At 34.7% G+C, this 20,297-nt stretch overlaps 1 protein-coding gene across 2 annotated transcripts in view; it reads right to left on the reverse strand.

Annotated features, from left to right (window-relative positions):
* The window catches only part of PRKACB (protein kinase cAMP-activated catalytic subunit beta), a 119,996-nt gene that overhangs the window by 70,541 nt on the left and 29,158 nt on the right, over positions 1 to 20,297 (reverse strand). Inside the window, exon 2 of one of the 2 annotated variants that reach the window (XM_064588932.1) lies at positions 7,281 to 7,474. The exons of the other annotated variant lie outside the window; for it this stretch is intronic. Within the exon in view, the coding sequence (XP_064445002.1) occupies position 7,281 (1 nt within the window). The 5' untranslated portion in view covers positions 7,282 to 7,474. The remainder of the gene's footprint in view (positions 1 to 7,280; positions 7,475 to 20,297) is intronic. 2 annotated transcript variants of the gene reach the window in all.

Genomic DNA, 20,297 nt, shown 5'->3' on the forward strand with positions numbered 1-20,297 from the left:
CTCATTTTTTATTGCTGAATAGTATTCCATTGTATGGATTTACCACAATTTATATATCCATTCACAACTGAATTGCCTTTGCACCTTTGTCAAAAATCAATTAACAATATTTGTCTGGGTCTATTCTGGACTCTATCATATTCCACTGATCTGTGTGTGTGTCAATTCTTTCACCAATACTGTACACTGTTGGTTACTATAGCTCTCTAGTAAGTCTTAAATCTTACAGTGTAAATATTCCAATATTTTTTTCTTTTTCTTAACTGTTTTGACTATTAGAGTTCCTTAACCTTTCCATATGTATTTTAAGATTATCTATGTCTACAAAAATAATCTTGCTGGGACTTTATTAAGATTGTTTTTATTGAGAGAAATGACATCTAAATATATTGAGTCTTTTAATCCATGATCATAGTGTATCTCTTCATTTACTTGGGTCTTTGATTTCTTTCATCAGTGTTTAATAGTCTTGAGCATAGGGTGCCTGGGTGGCTCAGTCGTTAAGCGTCTGCCTTCGGCTCAGGTCATGATCCCAGGGTCCTGGGATCGAGTCCCACATCGGGCTCCCTGCTCAGCAGGAAGCCTGCTTCTCGCCCTCCTACTCTCCCTGCTGTGTTCCTGCTCTCGCTGTCTCTGTCTCTGTTGAATAAATAAATAAAATCTTTAAAAAAAAAAAAAAAGTCTTGGGATACCTGGGTGGCTCAGTTGGTTAAGCGGCTGCCTTCGGCCCAGGTCATGATCCCAGGGTCCTGGGATCGAGTCCCACATCAGGCTCCTTGCTCAGCAGGGAGCCTGCTTCTCCCTCTCTCTCCTTCTGCTTGTGCTCTCTCTGTCAAATAAATAAAATCTTTAAAAAAAAAAAATAAATAAATTAAAAAAAAAAAAAAAAAAAAAAAAAAAAAGTCTTGAGCATAAAGATCCTGAAAATATTAAGAGTTATACCTACATATTATTTTTTAAATTGGAGTTATTGTAAATGGTACTTTAAAAATGTTTACAATTGTTCATTGCTAGTATACAGAAATATGTCTGTATATTTTAACCTTGTATATTGCAACCTTGCTAAGCACACTTACTAGTTTTAGGGGTCTTTTTGTAGATTTCTTAGGATTTTCTATGTAGGCAATCATGTCATCTTTGAACAGATGTAGTCTGTTTTATCTCTAGGGCTTTCAGTAATAATGTTGAACAAGAGTATCAAGATGGATCCTTGCCCTATTCCCAATCTTAGAAAGCTTTTAGTTTTTCATCATTTATTATGATGTCAGCTGTGGACATTTTTTGTAATTGCCCCTGATCGAGATAAGGAATTTCCTTTGTATTACTAGTTAACTGGGTATTTTTTATCTTAGAGGGATGTTGAATTTTACCTAATGCTTTTTCAGCAGGTATTGGTATGATCATATGGTTTTACTTCTTTAGTCAGCTAATATGATAGATTACAGTTAATGATTAATTTTCAAATATTGAACCAGTCTTGAATCCCCAGGATAACCACCTCTTGGTCTTGGTGTACTATTCTTTTTATATATTGCTGGATTCACTTTACTAATACTTTGTGTGTATGTTTACAAGAAATATTATTTTCAAATTTTCTTTTCATTACTATTTTTGAATGATTTTGATACCAGGTTAAGGATGACCTCATAAAGTATGTTGAGAGGTATTCTGTCTTCTATTTTCTAGAAGAGACTTCAGAAAAGTGATATATATTTGGTAGAATTTGTCAGGAAAACTATCTGGACCAGGAGTTCTTTTTTGAAAGGTTACAAATACCAATTAAATTTCTTCAGTGATATGGTACTATTCAGTTGTCTATTTCATCTCCAGGGAATACTGGTAGTTTGTTTTTCACAAAATGGTCTATTTCAACTAAGTTGTCAAATTAATGTGAATAGAGTTATTTCTAATCTCCCCTTATTACACTTTTAATGTCTGTAGCATCTGTAGTTATAGCCCCTCCTTTGTTTCTGATAGTGGTAATTTGCCTACTTTCCTTTTTTTGGTAAATCTGGCTAAAGGATTCAAAAAAACCACCTCTTATTTTCATTGATTTTCTCTGTTCTCAATTTTATTGATTCCTGCTATTTTTTCTTTCCTTCTATTTTTTGGGGGTTTATTTTGCTCTTTTTCTAATTTCATAATGTGAAAACTTAGATAATTTTATTAAGACTTTTTTCCTTCTCTAATATATAAACGCAACTCTATACATTTCCCTCTGAACAATGATTTAAGTGTATCTCACAAATTTTAACATATTGTATTTTCATTCTCATTCAGTTCAAAATATTTTCTAATTTCCCTTAAGACTTTATCTTTGACCAAGATTATTTAGAAGTATGTCATTTAAATTTCCCAGTATCTGAGAATTTTCCCTGGTACCTTTCTGTTATTGATTTCTTAAAAAAAAAAAAAAGATTTTATTTATTTCTTTATTTTAGAGAGAGCAAGTGCACAAGTGGGGACAGAGGGGGAGGGAGAGGGAGAGAATCTCAAGCAGACTCCATGCTGAGAGCAGAGCCTGACATATGGCTGGATCCCATGAACCAGAGATCATGACCTGAGCTGAAACCAAGAGTCGGAGGCTTAACTGACTGAGCCACCCAGGTACCCCTCTGTTATTGATTTCTAATTAATTCCATTATGGTCAGAGAACTTGATTTTTAATTCTTTTAAACTTTTTAAGTGTTGTCTTATGACCAAGAATATGGTCTTTGATGGTGAATGTTCCATGAACATTTGAAAAAAGTGTCTTCTATAGTTGTTAAGTGTATCATAAATATCAATTAAGTCAATTTGACTGATGGTGTTGTTCCAATCTTCTATATTCTTTCAAATTTTTGGTTTAATTGTTCTATAGATTACTGAGAGATTATAGAAGTCTTCAACTTTGTAGATTTTTCTATTTCTGTCTTTTCAGTTATATTAATTTTGCTTCATGTGTTTGGAAGCTCTGTTTTTAGGTATATATATATTTAGGATTGTTTTGTCTTCTTACCGAATAGACACTTTTAGCATTATAAATGTCCCCTCTTAATCCTTGCTAATTTTCTTGAAGTAGACTGTGTATGATATTAATACAGCCAACACAAATTTTGCTGAGCAGTGTTTGTATTGCATATCTTTCCCCCTATTCTTTTGCTTTTAAACACTGTATCAGTATATTTAAAGTTGACTTCTTGTTACAACACGTAGCTGAGTCTTGTTTAAATCATTTATATTTGCTGTAATTATTGATATAATTGGTTCTAGGTCTATTTTTTTTTTTTAAAGATTTTATTTATTTATTTGACAGAGAGAGACACAGCAAGAGAGGGAACACAAGCAGGGGGAGTGGGAGAGGGAGAAGCAGGCTTCCTGTGGAGCAGAGAGCCTGATGCAGGGCTCGATCCCAGGACCCTGGGATCATGACCTGAGCCAAAGGCAGATGCTTAATGACTGAGCCACCCAGGCGCCCCTCTAGGTCTATTGTTTTATTTCTTTCCTGTTTGTTCCCTATTTGTTAAAAAAGCTTTCATGAATATAACTGACATACAATAAACTGCAAATATTCAAAGTGTAGAATTTGATGTTTTGACATATAAATACAACTGTGAAACCATAACCACAATCAAGATAATGAACTTTTCTCATGCCTCTTCATAATCTTTCCTTCTTTCCATTCCAAATCCCCAGCAACTTGATACTTCCTGACAAAATAGATAATTTGAATTTTAAGACCTATATAAAATGGAACTTTTGGTAAAATAAACTTTTAATTTTAGAAGTTTTAGATTTACAGAAAAATTGCGAAGATACTATAGGGTTGCCATATATCCAACACCCAGTTTCAACTATTATTAACATCTCACATTAGTATGGTAAATTTGTACAATTAATGAGCCAATGTTGATACATTATTGTTAACCAAGGTCCATAGTTTCCTTAGTTTTAATCTAATGTTCTTTTCCTGTTCCAGGATCCCATCCAGGATACTACATTACATTTAGTAGTTATGTCTCCTTTGGCTCCTCTTGGCTGTCATGACTCATGTTTCCTTAGACTCTTTCTCAGATTTTCCTTGTTTTGATGACCTTGACAATTTTGAGTATTGGTCAGGTATGTGGTAGAGTGTTCCTCAATTAGTGTTTTTGTTTTTCATGATTAGCTGGGGTTATGGGCTACTGAGGAAATACAAGTAAAGTGCCATTTATATCACACCATATTCAGGATATATATTATCAACATGACTTATCACTGTGGATGCTATCCTTGTCACCTGGTTTAGGTAGTATTTTTCAAGTGCCTCCACTGTAGTTACTCCCATCCCCCTCATCCATACTGTACTTGTTGGAATGAAGTCACTTAAACAATGAGGAGTTATACTCTAATTTCTTGAAGACAAAGTGGAATTCCTTCGCCTGGACAATGTGTCTCTTCTCCCCGATTTATTCATTCAATCATTTATTTACATTCAGTATGGACTCATGGATATTTACTTTATATTTTGAGCTATAATCCAATACTATGTTATTCATTTTTTTGCCCAAATTATTCAAGCTTTGACCATTGTAAACTCTTTCAATTGCCTCCTATGTCCCATTTATATACAATCGTATGTTTGCATGAGCACATGCACACATGCATGTATGTTTGAACCCTTACTTTCTAACACTACAAAATGGCCCATGCTCATTTTGTATACTTCCTGCTCCAATCCTAGAATCAGCCATTTCTCCAAGGAGCCCTAGTTCCTTTCACTGGACAATGGTATTAGAAACCAAGATCTGGGAACTAGGTGAGCTTGTTGCTACTGGAGTGTTGTTGCCCCTAGGCCTTCTCAGCTGATGGAGCAAAGAAATATATGTGTATACAAATGTGTATATACCCATATCTGTAAGTATTTCTACATGTAATCACCTGTGTCTATGAGGTAAAGATGAGTTCTTCCTAGTATCTCCAAATCTAATTCATTATTGCATGATTCATTTTACTCCCCTTTGCTTACTTGAAAACTCCCACTCCAACAGTGAGAAACCTGGCTTCCTCAATCCACCATTCATTTACTTACTAGTTCAATTTCAGTATACACATGTGGCAATATCCGAATTGTTAACCTGGTATAGTTAATAACTTTATCCCCATGGGAAACAACTTTATCAACCAGAGTACACTACTACACAGTTTCTTTTGCCTCTACTCTTACAGATTTCACTTATGTCCAAATTTACTTAGGTCAGCACCTTTTGCCTCATCTTCAGTAAGGTGGTTTCATAAGTTTGTAATACAGTTAGATTGTTTTGTCAGTCTGAATTTCATTCTGGGATTCCTCAATTTTCTAAATGATGTTTTTAAAAATTACCTATATTAAAAAATTACATATATTAAGATTTACTCTGTACTAAGGCACTATGGGTTTGGACAAGTGCATTATGTCATGTAGCCACAATTATATTATCATACAGAATAGTTTACCACCTTTGTAAATATCCCGTGCTTCCCGGATCATTGGTACCTACTGAATTTTTTATCATTGCTAGAGTTTTGCCTTTTCCATGGTGTCAAAATTGGAGTCATACTCCGTGCAGACTTTTCAGACTGCTTCTACCACTTAGCAATATGCATTTAAAATTCATGCATGTCTTTCTGTGGCTTTATGGCTTATTTCTTTTTATCATTGAATAATAAACTATCATATGGATATACCACAGTCTGTTTATCGATTCATCTACTGAAGGGACCATGGTTGCTTCCAGTTTTTGGCAATAATGAATAGAAGCTGTAAATTTTCATGTGTAGGTTTTTGTGTGGACATAGTTTTAAAATCAGTGTAGTAAATTAAATTCCTAGCAGTGTGATTGCTGGAATGTACGGTAAGACTATGTTCAGCTTTGCAAGAAATTGCCAAAATGTTTTCCAAAGTGGCTGTACCATTTTTTATTACCACCAATGAAAAGAGTTCCTGCTGTTCTGCATCCTTATTGGAAACTGGCAGTTTTGTGTATGTCTTAACTTTAGTCATTCTAAAAGATGTATAGTAGTATCTTATTGTTACTTTAATTTGCAATTCCCTAGTGACAATGATGTTGAGCATCTTCTCATATACTTATTTACCATCATTATCTTCAGTGAAATGTCTGTTCAGATCTTTTGCCCACTTTTTAATTGGATTTTTTTTTCTTTTTTTTAAGAGAAAAAGAGACAGAGAGAGTCTGAGTGGCAGGGAGGAAGGGCAGAGGGAAAGAGAGAATCTTAAGCAGACTCCATGCCCAGCATGGAGCTTGATGCGGGGCTTGATCTCACAACCTGAGATCATGATCTGAGCTGAAATCAAGAATTAGATGCTTAGCCAACTGAGCCATCCAGGCACCCCTGTTTGTTATCTTATAATTGAGTTTTACCTGATAGAATTCACTAGTGAATCCATCTGTCCTGTGCTTTTTCAGAAATTATTTCTTAATTATTAATTTTCAAGTTATTGATTCAATTTTAATAGATATAGATCTTTTAAGATTACCTATTTCTCCTTTTGTCAGTTTTGATAATCTATGTCCTTCAAGAAACTGGCCCATTTCATCAGAGCTATCAATTTGTGGGCCTAGAATTTTTCATAGTATTCTTTTATTACCTTTTAATGCCCATAGGGGCTATAGTGATCATCAAGGTTTCATTTCTGATATTGGTAATTTGGGCTCTTCATCTTTTTTTTTTTTTATTAGGCTCACTAGGTACTTATCAATTTTATTGATTTTTCCCTAAAACAAACTTTTAAATAAAACAATTTTTCTTGCACTGGGCTTAAATTGTTTTTCTTTTTCTACTTTCCTAAGGTAGAAACTCATGTTACTGATTTTAGATATTTCTCCTCTTCCTGCATATGCATTTAAGGTTATAAGCTGCTTGAAAAGCACTGCTTTTGCTAAATCCCGCAAATTGTGATAAATTGTATTTTCATTATCATTTAAATTATTTTAAAATTTCTCAAGACTTCTTCTTTGACCCATATGTTATTTAAAATTACATTCTTTAATTAACTTCTATATTTGGGATTTTTCCAGCTTAATTTCTGTTATCAGTTTCTAGTTTAATTCCACTGTGATCTGAGAATATATACTTTGCATGAGTACTATTTTTTCAAACATGGTAAGGTGAGGTTTATGGCCCAGAATGTGACCTATCTTGGTGAATGCTTCACACAAGCTGGAGAAGAATGTATATTCTGATGTGGTTGAATGGAACTGTTTATAATGTTAATTAAATCAAGTTGACTGACAGTGTTGTTCAATTATCTACATACTTACTGATTTTCTGCTTAAGAGGGGTGTTAAAGGGGGCACCTGGGTGGCTCAGTCGTTAAGCGTCTGCCTTCGGCTCAGGTCATGATCCCAGGGTCCTCGGATCGAGCCCCGCATCGGGCTCTCTGCTCGGCCGGGAGCCTGCTTCTCCCTCTCTCACTCCCCCTGCTTGTGTTCCCTCTCCAGCTGTCTCTCTCTCTCTGTCAAATACATAAAATAAAATCTTAAAAAAAAAAAAGGGGGGGGGTGTTAAAATCTCCAATTATAGTGGCTTTTTCTATATTTCTTTTCAATTCTATCAGTTTTTGCCTCATGTATTTTGACACTCTTGTTCAGTGCAATATTTAGGATTGTTAAGTATTCTTACAGAATTGACCACCAAATCATTATGTAATGTCCCTTTTTATCCCTTATAATTTTCCTTGTTCTGAAACCTACTTTGTCTGAAATTAATACAGTTACTCCAGCTTCCTTTTGGTTAGTGATAGCATGGTGTATTTTTCTCCACCCCTTTTTTATCTAATTTTTTATATTTAAAGTGAGTTTCTTACAGATAATACATAGCTAGGTCTTTCTTTTATATAAGGCTCTTATTTTTTTATCCACTCAGACAAAATCTGTATTTTAATTGGTGTATTTAAACCATTCACATTAAAGTGCCTATTATCATAATTATATTAATATCTGCCATATTTGTAACTGTTTTCTACCCATTGCATATGTTTTCCCCCTACTTTTCTGTCTCTTCTGATTTTGATGAACATTTTATATTATTATATTTAATCTACTCTTTTAACATATCAATTATTCTTCTTTTCAGAAAAATTTTAGTGGTTGTTCCAGTGTTTGCAGTATACATTTTTTTAAATAAGCTCTACACCCAATGTGGGGCTTGAACTTACAACCCTGAGATCAAGAGTTTCATGTTCTACTAACTGGGCCAGCCAGGTGCCCTGAAATATACATTTTTAACTAATCTCAGTCCACCCTTAAATAGCAGTATACTGCTTCACTTGTAGTGTGGATACCTTATAACAGAGTATTCCCAAACCCTTTCTCCTATTCCGTATAGACACTGCTGTCCTTCATCTCATTTATCCATAGTCCATAATCACTCAGTACCTTGTTGCTATTACTTTAAATAGTTATGTTTTAGATCAATGAAGAATAAAAAATATTTTACCTTCCTTTTTTTTTTTTTACCTTATGCTTTTCCTTTCTTTATGTACATCCAAATTTCTAACCTAAGTAATTTTCCTTCTCTCTAAAGAACTTCTTTTATCTTTTCTTATAGGACAAGTATGCTGACAATAAATACTCTTAGTTTTTGTTTGTTTCAAAGAGAATTTCTCTTTCACTTTTTAAGAATAATTTCAATGGGGGCGCCTGGGTGGCTCAGTTGGTTAAGCGACTGCCTTCGGCTCAGGTCACGATCCTGGAGTCCCGGGATCGAGTCCCGCGCCGGGCTCCCTGCTCGGCGGGGAGTCTGCTTCTCCCTCTGACCCTCCTCCCTCTCATGCTCTCTGTCTTTCATTCTCTCTCTCTCAAAAAAATAAAAATAAAAATCTTAAAAAAAAAAAAGATTTAATAAAAAAAAAGAATAATTTCAATGGATACAGAATTATAGGTTAGTGGCTTTTTTTCTTTCAACTCTTAAATATTTTACTCCACACTCTTCTCATTTGCTGGGTGATGAGAAGGCTGTCATAATTCTGTCACAATTCCTCTAATTGGTAAGGTTTTTACCATCCTCTTATGGCTTCTTTCAAGATTTTCATAGTTTCTGGTTTTGTGCAGTTTGAGTATGATGTGCCTAGGTGTAGTTATTTTGATATTTATTTTGCTTGGTATTTTCTAAGCTTCCTGGGCCTCTGTTTTGGTGTCTGTCATTAATTTTGTAACATTCTCTGCCATTATTACTTCAAATATTTCTTCTTTTCCTTCTCCTTCTGGTATTCCAATTATGCATATGTTACACTTTAAAAAACTGTCCCATAGTTATTGATGTTCAGTTCTGGGTTTCTTCCCCAATTCTTTTTTCTCTTTGCATTTCAGTTTAGGCAATTCCTATTAATCTATCTTCAACCTCACTGATTCTTTTCTCAGCTGTGTCCATTCTGTTGATGATCTCATCAAAGGCATTTATTTGTTAGTGGTTTTTTTTACTTCTAGAACTTGCTTTTGATACTTCCTTAGATTTTCTCCCTGCTTACAATACTCATTTTTTTTTTGCATATTGTCTATTTCCATTACAGTTCTTAACATATTAATCAGTTATTTTAAATTCCCTACCTGATAATTCCAACATTTGAGTCTATTTCTGGTGCTTTGTCTTTCACATTGTTTTTTCTTGTCTTTAGGCATGTCTTCTAATTTTTGTTGAAAGTTCACCATTTGGCATTGGGAAATAGGAAGAGAGGTAAATAAGCATTTACTATGTGGATCTGTTAATCTGGCCAGGAGGTGAGATGTGTTTGATGTTTGTTATAGGTGTCAGAAGCTTCAAGTTCCTCCATTATCTTTGTTTTGTGTCCCTTATTGACTCTGGGCTTCCCTTAGTACTTCTCTTTCAGAGTCCATGCCTCTTTCAACTGTATTTCACTGTTATTATATTGGATTCCTGTTTTATATCTGCATATTTGCATAGTTGTTTTTTTCTTTTTTTGTTTTGGTTATGAGGCTAAGGTGTGGGGGAGGAAAAGCATTCTATAATTTTAGAATTAAATCTCAATTTCTTATTTGGCCTGTTTCTCTGGGCTGTGACCTTCACAGGTGTTTCTCCATGATATAGCTTTTCTCCCTCTTGAGAAAGGAAGCCTAGAAGGGGTTGGAAAAGGAGGGATGCCCTCCCCAAACTGAGATAAGGCTCTGGTAATATCTTTTCCCTCAGAGTAGACCATTATTGAAGAATGCTTTGGGCATATTTCACAAGGATTACCCTTCCCTCCTCCTGCAAGATTATTACTAATAACAAAGATGGTGCCATCATTAATATGGAATAACTGTTTCACACTTGGCAAAATGATATATTTTCAAATATATAAATAAATTTTCATAATCATACTCCATATTTTTCATCCCTACACTCTCCATAATGCCTAAATTATCACATAGTAAAAAATCTCAAAGTATAACAACCTAAAAAAGTCTATAATCTTGTTTATTAAGGAATAAGATAAATTGATATAATATACAAAGATAGTATTTTATTATTCCACATCAAAAGAGCAAAGAAGTTTATTCTACATCAAGGCAATATTACCCTTAAAATATGAAAGGTGTCAGTTTTCTGTGTCCCATACTGTATGTCAAAACACCCTGGTTAAAATTGTGTTTTTTAGCAGATGGGGTACCTACATTATAGAAATAATTTTAATGAAAAATAGATTAGATTATGAAGAATCCTGGGCAAAACCTTTCTTTTTTCTTCCTTTTTTTTTTTTTTTGCATAATTAAAAATTTCACAAATCAGTTTTCTTTAAATAAAAAATTCATTGAACATATATTCATCTTTAATATAATTTTATGATATAAGAATAGGAAATAATAAATTTAATTCAAAGCATAAAATATATTCACTGAAGTATTATCAAAACAGACCTGTAAATCCCCAAACAGGAAAATAGTTAATATAGATAATTCAATGTATTATTAAAATAACTTTTCAAAAGTCAGAGTCCAGCAAGGAATAAGAACTAAGTTTGCTGTGTACAGCTATCAATATAAGAAAAACAAAAAGAAAAAAACTCACAAAATGCTCATTTATATCATAGTCAGGGACAGTAAACTAGTTCAGTAATGAATCAAGAATAAACAGTTATGGCAAATGATTAATTGTTCTGAATTCATGCTGTTTACCTAATTAAACGCAACGACTAGTAATACTAGCAGGTAAGTTAACTTCATTCTTTCCTGGGAAGAGATTTTTTAAAATACTGATACAGTTGAGTATACCTCCTGAGGAGTTCCACAGTACAACATTTTTGTTATCAGTTTTTATATTTTCAACAAATAAAGGCTTTAGAATACCTAACTCAATGTCTGACAGGAATTTTTAAGGGACATAGGGAAATTATCATGCTTACTAATGATATGTTTAAACCCCTGATGCACCTGTTTGGCAGATTTTGATGAATCACTATTTTCTAATTTTTCAACTTAGGCAGCTTATTCTACTCTTTGGTTTTCCTCCCTTATTTATCTTCATCTGATATGCAAAAGTACACATTTTATAATGTATCTTGGGTAACATACACAGTGGATTTTTTTCCATTTCCCTACCTTCACTAAACTAGGACATATTGGTCATGTCTTGAATCAGTAAAATTTTTTTTAAACATTTTATTTATTCATTTGACAGAGAGAGACACAGCGAGAGAGTGAACACAAGCAGAGGGAGGGGGAGAGGGAGAAGCAGGCTTCCCGCTGAGCAGGGAGCCCGATGCGGGGCTTGATCCCAAGACCCTGGGAACATGACCTGAGCCGAAGGCAGACGCTTAACGACTGAGCCACCCAGGTGCCCCAATCAGTAAAATTCTACTAGTGAATATTTTATTCCTTGGAAACATGGCATGTATTTCCACCAATGAATTAGTTTTATTAACTTCTCAGAAAATATTTTTGATATTGGTGTAACACACTCATTTAGTTAGCTTAAGTAAGTTACATTCCCGTGAACTTATGAACATATTCCAATGGACCTGGATTTCTTTTTTTACCTAATCAACAAAGAAACAGAGAATATATAACCACCCACAAATATGTACTGAGTATCCATAATGTCCAAGTGTTGAATTACAGAGAATATAAAATAATTATGTGAGAGTAACTACCCAAGAAATTTAAAAGTCAAGGAAAACTAGTAATATTTGCTATAGGTAATAACTGAAGATTTATATGACATATAACTAAATATACAGCTGTAGAATAGAGGCAAAATTTTCTATATAGTTAATCTTTTATGGCTTGAGATAATTTTTTAACAAAGTAAACTTACTGATAAACTAACTCAAACATGTCAAAGAACTCACATATGAAGGAACTCCAGCCACTTGTTCTATATGGAAGACACCACAGAAAATATAAAAATAAAGATTGACCATTTTAGAATTCTAACATCTCTGACTATTAGTATTATCTACTTAAGAGGCTTTAAAGGACTAAAGGGACTTTCAAGCACCAAAAGACCATAAAGAATAGAAAGGGGAGTTCAGTGTATACGAGGTACGAGGAAAATGGAATGGAATATGTAAAACTTGAGAAGGGTCTTGGAGGAAAAGCAGGATTTATATACACCAGAAAAAGTGAAAAGAGCAATTCAAGATCAATCTATATAAATGAAGGCTATACGTAAGAATAAATATGACATGCTCTACCCTCCCCAGCCACTCCCCTTTTCAGATCAAGAAATGTGAAGAAGGAAATAAGAGAAGATATGATAGAGTATAATTTGCAGGGAGATGATTATTTTATATAGGGTGATCAAAGATGTCTGAGGAACATGACTTTACTTTGACTTGTCAAGACCTGAAGTATAAAGAAAAGGAGCAAATCAAAGGCAAATAGAAAAAGAGTAATCCAGGAAGAAGACAGTAAATGGACAGAAGAATGGACAGAAACAACAGGACTACTAGGCAGAGAATGGATTGGGAAATGGACTGTGTAAGTTGAGAGTAAGAGTGGAAACAGGGAAAACAACTGAGACTACTACAAAGTCCAGGCAAGAGATAGTGGCCACTTACACTGAGATTGTGGTGAGAGAGAAAAATGGACATATTTCATTTATATATTTTGGAGAAACAGGGAAATCTGCTGACAGATTGAACCTGGAGAATGAATAAATGGAAGTTATAAAAAATAATACCAATGTTTTTCGCTTGAGCATCTGGGTAAATAGTCATGCCAATTACTAAGATGGGGGACGGGTGAGGAAGAGGTTGGAAGCATGTTATAATAAAGGTTTTGTCAGACATATTAGACATCAAATTGGAAATTTCAAAAAGAGTGGGATTGGAGTCTAGAACACATTATTGCATTCTAAATTTTATTTTAAAATTCTTATCGGGGTGCCTGGGTGGCTCAGTCATTAAGCGTCTGCCTTCGGCTCAGGTCATGATCCCAGGGTCCTGGGATCGAGCCCTGCATCGGGCTCCCTGCTCAGTGGGAAGCCTGCTTCTCCCTCTCCCACTACCCCTGCTTGTGTTCCTTCTCTCACTGTGTCTCTCTCTGTCAAAAAAAATAAATAAAATATTAAAAAATAAATAAACAAAATTATCTTATCAAGTGTTTTAGATTTCTGGTTACCCAGGGGAAAAAAGAATGGCTTGAATTTACTTAAAATATTAAATAAATCTCCTTCTCGGTGGTGACTGTGAAACTGTGATATACACACCAGAGGTTTGGAGAAAAGGTACTCTTTTCTCTATGCTCCCAGTGTCTTAGTTCTGACTCATATTTGCCATCTTACTAAAACACAATCCTATGTCATTCCAAAGAAAAACAAACTCAAGTGATTTCCCATGGCCTACAAAATCTAAACCCTTAGCACAGTAATCAAGGACCTTTGTCAACCTCAAGCAGGCCTCCGTTTATTTCCATTTTACCAATTTATTTTATTTTATTTTATTTTATTTTAAAGATTTTATTTATTTATTTGACAGAGAGAGACACAGTGAGAGAGGGAACACAAGCAGGGGAAGTGGGAGAGGGAGAAGCAGGCTCCCCGCAGAGCAGGGAGCCCGATGAGGGACTCAATCCCAGGACCCTGAGATCATGACCTGAGCCGAAGGCAGTCGCTTAACCAACTGAGCCACCCAGGTGCCCTCCATTTTACCAATTTATATCTCAAACAATAATAATGCTAACTTAACTGTCATTTCTTTAGTACTACATGCCCTTTCTTAACTCTATTGCCTTTGCATATACAATCTTCCACTTTGGTTCAAAACCATACTTGAAAGTGAAACAATGGATCCTGTAAATATGTTATAATGCATGGCTAAAGAGACTTTGCAGATGTAATTAAGGTTACTAATTAATGACCTTAAAATAGATTCTTACGGATTATCTAGGTGGGACTGATCTAATCATATTAGCTCTTAAAAGCAGAGACTTTCTCTAGTTGAAGCAGAAGAGAGCCAGGGCAAGAAGTTTTCAGATTCTAAGCATGAAAAGGATTCAACACACCGATTACTGGCTCTGAGACATTAGAGTCCATGTGCAAGGACCAGAGAAAGGCCTCTAGGAGCTATGGGTGGCCCCCAGATGACAGCCATCAAGGAAGCAGAGACCTCAGTTGTGTAACCAAAAGGAAATGAATTCTGCCAAAAATATTAATGACCCTGGAAATAGATTCTTCCCCAGAAACACCAGATAAGAGCCTAACAGAACCGTAACCTAAAAAATTGTGAGATAATAAATGGATGTTGTTTTAAACCACTAAATTTATGGTAATTTGTTATGGTACCAAGAAAAAACTGAGACAAGAGTTAAATGTAATAAGGTGATGGGGGTTGGGAAAGTGGCATTCTATTTCCAGAATACTAAATATATGAAATTGAAAATATGAAGCTTCTAATCATAGTTGATGCATGCACTCTCTCCCTCTACCCCTTATAGTCTTCTATGTTGATGAGAATCTCCCATTGACTTGTTACTGACTCACTAGCCAAGATAATGGCCAGGTAGCCCAACATCTAAATCTCCATGGAGGGACTTTCTAAATCCTTGATACAGAAGTGAAGAATATAAAAGTTATCCCTTCAACTCCCACTACTGCTATATAAATGTATTCATTCCTTTCACTCAAATGAGAGTCCTCATCAATATAGATAAGGGCAAACTCAGGCCTCAGGACTGCCAGTGTGATAGGCCTGCCTCCACAGAATGGGGAAGTGAATGTAGGGGGCTATAGGCTCAGATAACAACATTGCAAATGTCCACCCAGAAAAATACAGTTTGCCTTTACCCAGAATTACCACAATGGAAGCCAGGCCTTCCCTACTAAAATACAAACACTTGAAAATCTCATTCTTTAGGTGATGTGTGACAAAGCATTCTGGATATGAAAGAAAGTATAATATTACTAATATGAAATGTGGGGATGTACAGATAAACCAGTAGTCAAATATTAAGCATAAAAGTTCTATTTAGGTAAGATGAGTTTCTCCCAGCAAATTCCTACTTGTTACCCAAAGTTTATTTCAATGTTACTTCCTCAGTTCTAACTCCTAAAATACACTAACACCCACATTATTGTACTGCCCACAGTGTACAGTAATTACATGCTTATACTTCTTGTGAGCTTCTCCCATAATTTTCTTCTTGTGAGCTTCTTGTGAGCTTCTCCCATAATTTTCTATCTCTAGAATCTAAAACAATGGTGACACATAGTAAGCATTTAATAAATGTTTTTGAACTGATTCATTTTTTAAGAGACACCATAGCTCTTTTATGAGACAATTTTAGATTTCTCAACTCAAATATAAGTCACACAAAGATAGGCCCCAGTATATCACATATATTTCTACAGTACTTTAGCAGGCTATGCGTTTCCACTATCTTCAATTTCTCTATTCTAATTTAACATTGGATATAAAACTGTAAGAAAATATAAAACATTGTCCAGGATATCTTGGAATCTATTTACTTATAAAATATATAAGAATATGAAATATATTCTGAATGTTGTAAGACTGATGATAATGCTTACTTATTACATGTCAGACACTGTTGTAAGCATTTGCATTAAGTAAATAATGCATATACTTCTCACAACAACATACCTTTAAGATGAATAATTATCTCATTTTCCAGATGAACAGAGAGATAAAGCATGTTGTAAAAGGTCACAAAATTGCAATATCCTATGTTCTAATTCCTTCTTCCTAAAAAGTATATCATATTTACATTTCAAATATATTATATTTTCAAGTTTTAAACCTTTACCAAAATCTTTTTTGAATAAATGAAAATACACTGAAGAATCACAAAACGAAGGAAGTACTAAGATTTCATTAACATGCACATGGTTTCTCCTTTTATTTCAAGCTCTGATAAATGATTATTGAACCTAACATTAGTTTCTAAGAACTTAGCACTGATTTTAGTAACTTCCATTTCTATATCACTCTCCAAACAGTTTTCTTATTGTGACTGTGATAAATATCTAACAAACTTGATATGTCTTAATTTCAAGTAATATCTATTAATATTGAGGAAAAGCCAAAAGTAGTTATAACTACATACTGTTAAAGGTAACAACACCTCACATCATCACGTGGTATCACATTCCAATAAATTCTGACACATTTTAGAACTGAGAAATAAATGTGAGCCTAGGGCACCAGAACTATGTTACAGCTTAAACTGACTCAATTTGAAATCTCCCAGGCCCTAAAATAAATGGTGCCAACCATGGTGCCAACCATGGCAGAACAGTTAGGTGAGTCTTAGTTCATACCACTAGAAGATACGAAGTCAGCCAGAAGGTGGCAGAACGGGGCCATTTAGGTTTCACATACAAATCCAGAGAAATCTTTTATTTTCATCACCTAAGGTTTTAGCAGTACACAAAAAACCCCCCACAATTTTAGATCCTAACACAAAAATATTACATACTAGAGACATAAAAGAACATCATTTCAAGTATACAAGATCAAACTATAAAATTCCCACATAAACCACATTAGAAACTGATCCCCCATTTACCCTCTCTGATAAATCTTCCCGATTTACAAAACTCAATGAAAAAATGAAGTCCTTCAAAGTCCGCTGCAGCATTCCAGTATCACATTTGAATTCGCTAATAATTTAATGAAAAATTACTAGTAAATGTATTATGTAATATATTTAATTTCATAAGTTCAATCATAGTTGCTATGGCAAAGCAAAATCTCTTGTAAAATCTCATATAACTTCAAAGAAAACAGTTGTTCTTATATTGGGTTTTTCAAATGGGGTTTAGAAACTATGGCTTATGGGGCACCTGGGTGGCTCAGTCAGTTAAATGACTCTGGATTTCAGCTCAGGTCATGATCTCAGGGTCTAGCCCTGCATCAGTCTCCCTGCTCAGCAGGGAGTCTGCTTGAGGATTTTTTTCTCCTTCTCCCTCTGCCTCTCCACCTACTCATGCTCTCTCTCTCTAAAATAAATAAATAAATCTTGAAAAAAAAAAAACAACTACCGCTTAATATATGGCAGATTAACTGTATTAGTCTTCATATTACATTTGAATGTTCACAATGGTTCTGTTTATTTTTGCTTCCCTGTACCTGTCAAAGAACCTAGAATACATAAGCCCTCAAAAACTTTTGCTCAGTTCAGTACAGGATTTCCAGGAGAAAACGTAGGGCCAAAAGCAATTCAGTATATACCTAAGACACCAATTGGTATTAAAACAGTTCTCTTTAGTTTTCCATCAGGTGACCAGCCTCTCCAAACTGAACACAAAGGAAGAGGTGCTAATTACTCTCAAACAGGGACTAAGCCACCTATACACAGTCAAACTAAGAGATCATAAAACCAGATCTGCCAATATTAACCAATTTACAACAGAGGCAGAAGTAGAGGAGTCCTGGAAAGAACTGTTATGTATTGAGTTGTGAGGTAGGCAACACCATGTAGCAAAGGTGGTGTTTCACCCTTACCTCAAATCAAATAAGGGGCTCCTGGGGAACCACTCAGAGATCTGACCTATCTCCTATCCTCTAGAGTCCACAGGAGTTAGGGACTATTTCAGGGGACTTACCAAATGTACCAAATGTAATTACCATGGTAGATGAAGCTACTTAGGCCTACTGGCAGAGTAAAATAGCACAGAGAGGGAGCTTCCCTTGCAATGGCCAGAAAAAAATGTGTTTATGTCTCAGGGACGTGAGGGAAAGATGTGTAGACAAGGGAGTTGTAAGTGGCCAGTCAAAAGAGAGGCATTCCGTCATAAGGAGAGCTGAAATCCAAGATCCACAGCAGATTACCTGCCAAGCTAAAGAACCTTAAATTTCAGGAAACCTCGGGTGCAGGGGAAAATTCTAATGCCCTGGAGAGACTCTAGCATTGTGTTCCCAAAAATATATGCTTTTGTAAGATTTGCAAAAGTGAGGTATTTTAAACTACAATTGGTTAAAACTCCTGTCTCCTTTCATTCCAACTTTCCCTCTTCATATTTCCCATTATGTCAGGTGTTAAGGAGGTGGCTGCAGGCAATTTAGAGAATTTGCTAAGAGGAAACTGATATAGGAATATGCCATTTTAGCTGCAACAGGGAAAAAGTTTGGGGATTTTTCAATAAAGAAGAAATTATAGACCTATGACTTGAACATACATGAAGAGTACCTCCTTTTTCATCTTTAAATTTATGTATTAAAGGACCAACACAATATTTAGCTAGAAACATAATGGAATATGAAACAGATGAAAAAGAGCCACAAAAGCAATAAATATTATTCTTATTTAGAAAAGTGACACAACAAAAATTTTCTAGGTCACACGAAAACACTAAATTATTAAAAAGAAAATGAATACTACTTTGTTTCATAATTAAATTAATGAAGAGAAATATGAACATGTTAGAAAAAGGTTTTTAAATTTCTTGCTGTTAATATCTTATCAGATAAAGGACTAGTATCCAAAATCTATAAAGAACTTACCAAACTTAACACCCAAAGAACAAATAATCCAATCAAGAAATGGGCAGAAGACATGAACAAACATTTCTCCAAAGACATCCAAATGGCCAAAAGATACATGAAAAATGCTCAACATCACTCGGCATCAGGGAAATACAAATCAAAACCACAATGAGATACCACCTCACACCAGTCAGAATGGCTAAAATTAACAAGTCAGGAAACAACAGATGTTGGCAAGGATATGAAGAAAGGGGAACCCTCTTACACTGTTGGTGGGAATGCAAGCTGGTGCAGCCACTCTAGAAAATAGTATGGAGGTTCCTCAAGAAATCGAAAATAGAGCTACTCTATGACCCAGCAATTGCACTACTGTATATTTACCCAAAAGATACAAATATAGTGATCTGAAGGGGCACCTATATCCCAATGTTTATAGCAGCAATGTCCACAAGAGCCAAACTATGGAAAGAGCCCAGATGTCCATCGACAGATGAAAAGATAAAGAAGATACGGTGTATATACATAATAGACTACTACTCAGCCATCAAAAAAATGAAATCTTGCCATTTGCAGTGATGTGGATGGAACTAGAGAGTATTATGCTAAGCGAAGTAAGTCAATCAGAGAAAGAATTACTATATGATCTCACTCATATGTGGAATTTAAGAAACAAAACAGAGGATCATAGGGGAAGAGAGGAAAAAATATAACAAGACGAAATCAGAGGGAGACAAACCATAAGAGACTCTTAATCTTAGGAAACAAACTGAGGGTTGCTGGAGGGGAGGGGGTTGGGGAGACGGGGTAAGTGGGTGATGGGCATTAAGGAGGGCAAGTGATGTAATGAGCACTGGGTATTATATATAAGACTGACTTCTACCTCTGAAACCAATAATACATTATATGTTAATTGAATTTAAATAAAATTTCTTGCTGTTTAACACAAAATATGAACACTGACAGAAATATATAAAACTCATAATAGCCAGTACAATGAGGCTGTTGAAGACAAACTGATTAATATTAACTCAAAACTTATTTAAGATTAATTATTGCCAGAAAACATGAAATGTCCTGAAATCTTATATATGAAAGAAATCTGTCATAGTGGTATTTCTTCAACCATAAAAAACATAGATGTGAGAACCAGAGGATAGAGGTAGAAGTGGCAGACCTCACTATTTCACTGAATCTAAGCCTATCCAGTTGTAAGAATCGTTATTATTTTATTTACCACTAAGAAAGAAAAAAGGAAAAAAGTGCAATTAAACTATGATGAGATAATGCTTTATTAGTTACAATTTTTGTTTTTCTTTAGAACTACTTTAGACCTATTTTGTCATAACTTTCTATCTTACATCACTTGTGCATACATAAAATGAAAAAACATACAAAC

This window comes from Mirounga angustirostris, unplaced genomic scaffold, assembly GCF_029215605.1.
Source record: "Mirounga angustirostris isolate CCGP_5_RB_7025 unplaced genomic scaffold, mMirAng1.0.hap1 SCAF_4, whole genome shotgun sequence".
NCBI lineage: Eukaryota > Metazoa > Chordata > Mammalia > Carnivora > Phocidae > Mirounga > Mirounga angustirostris.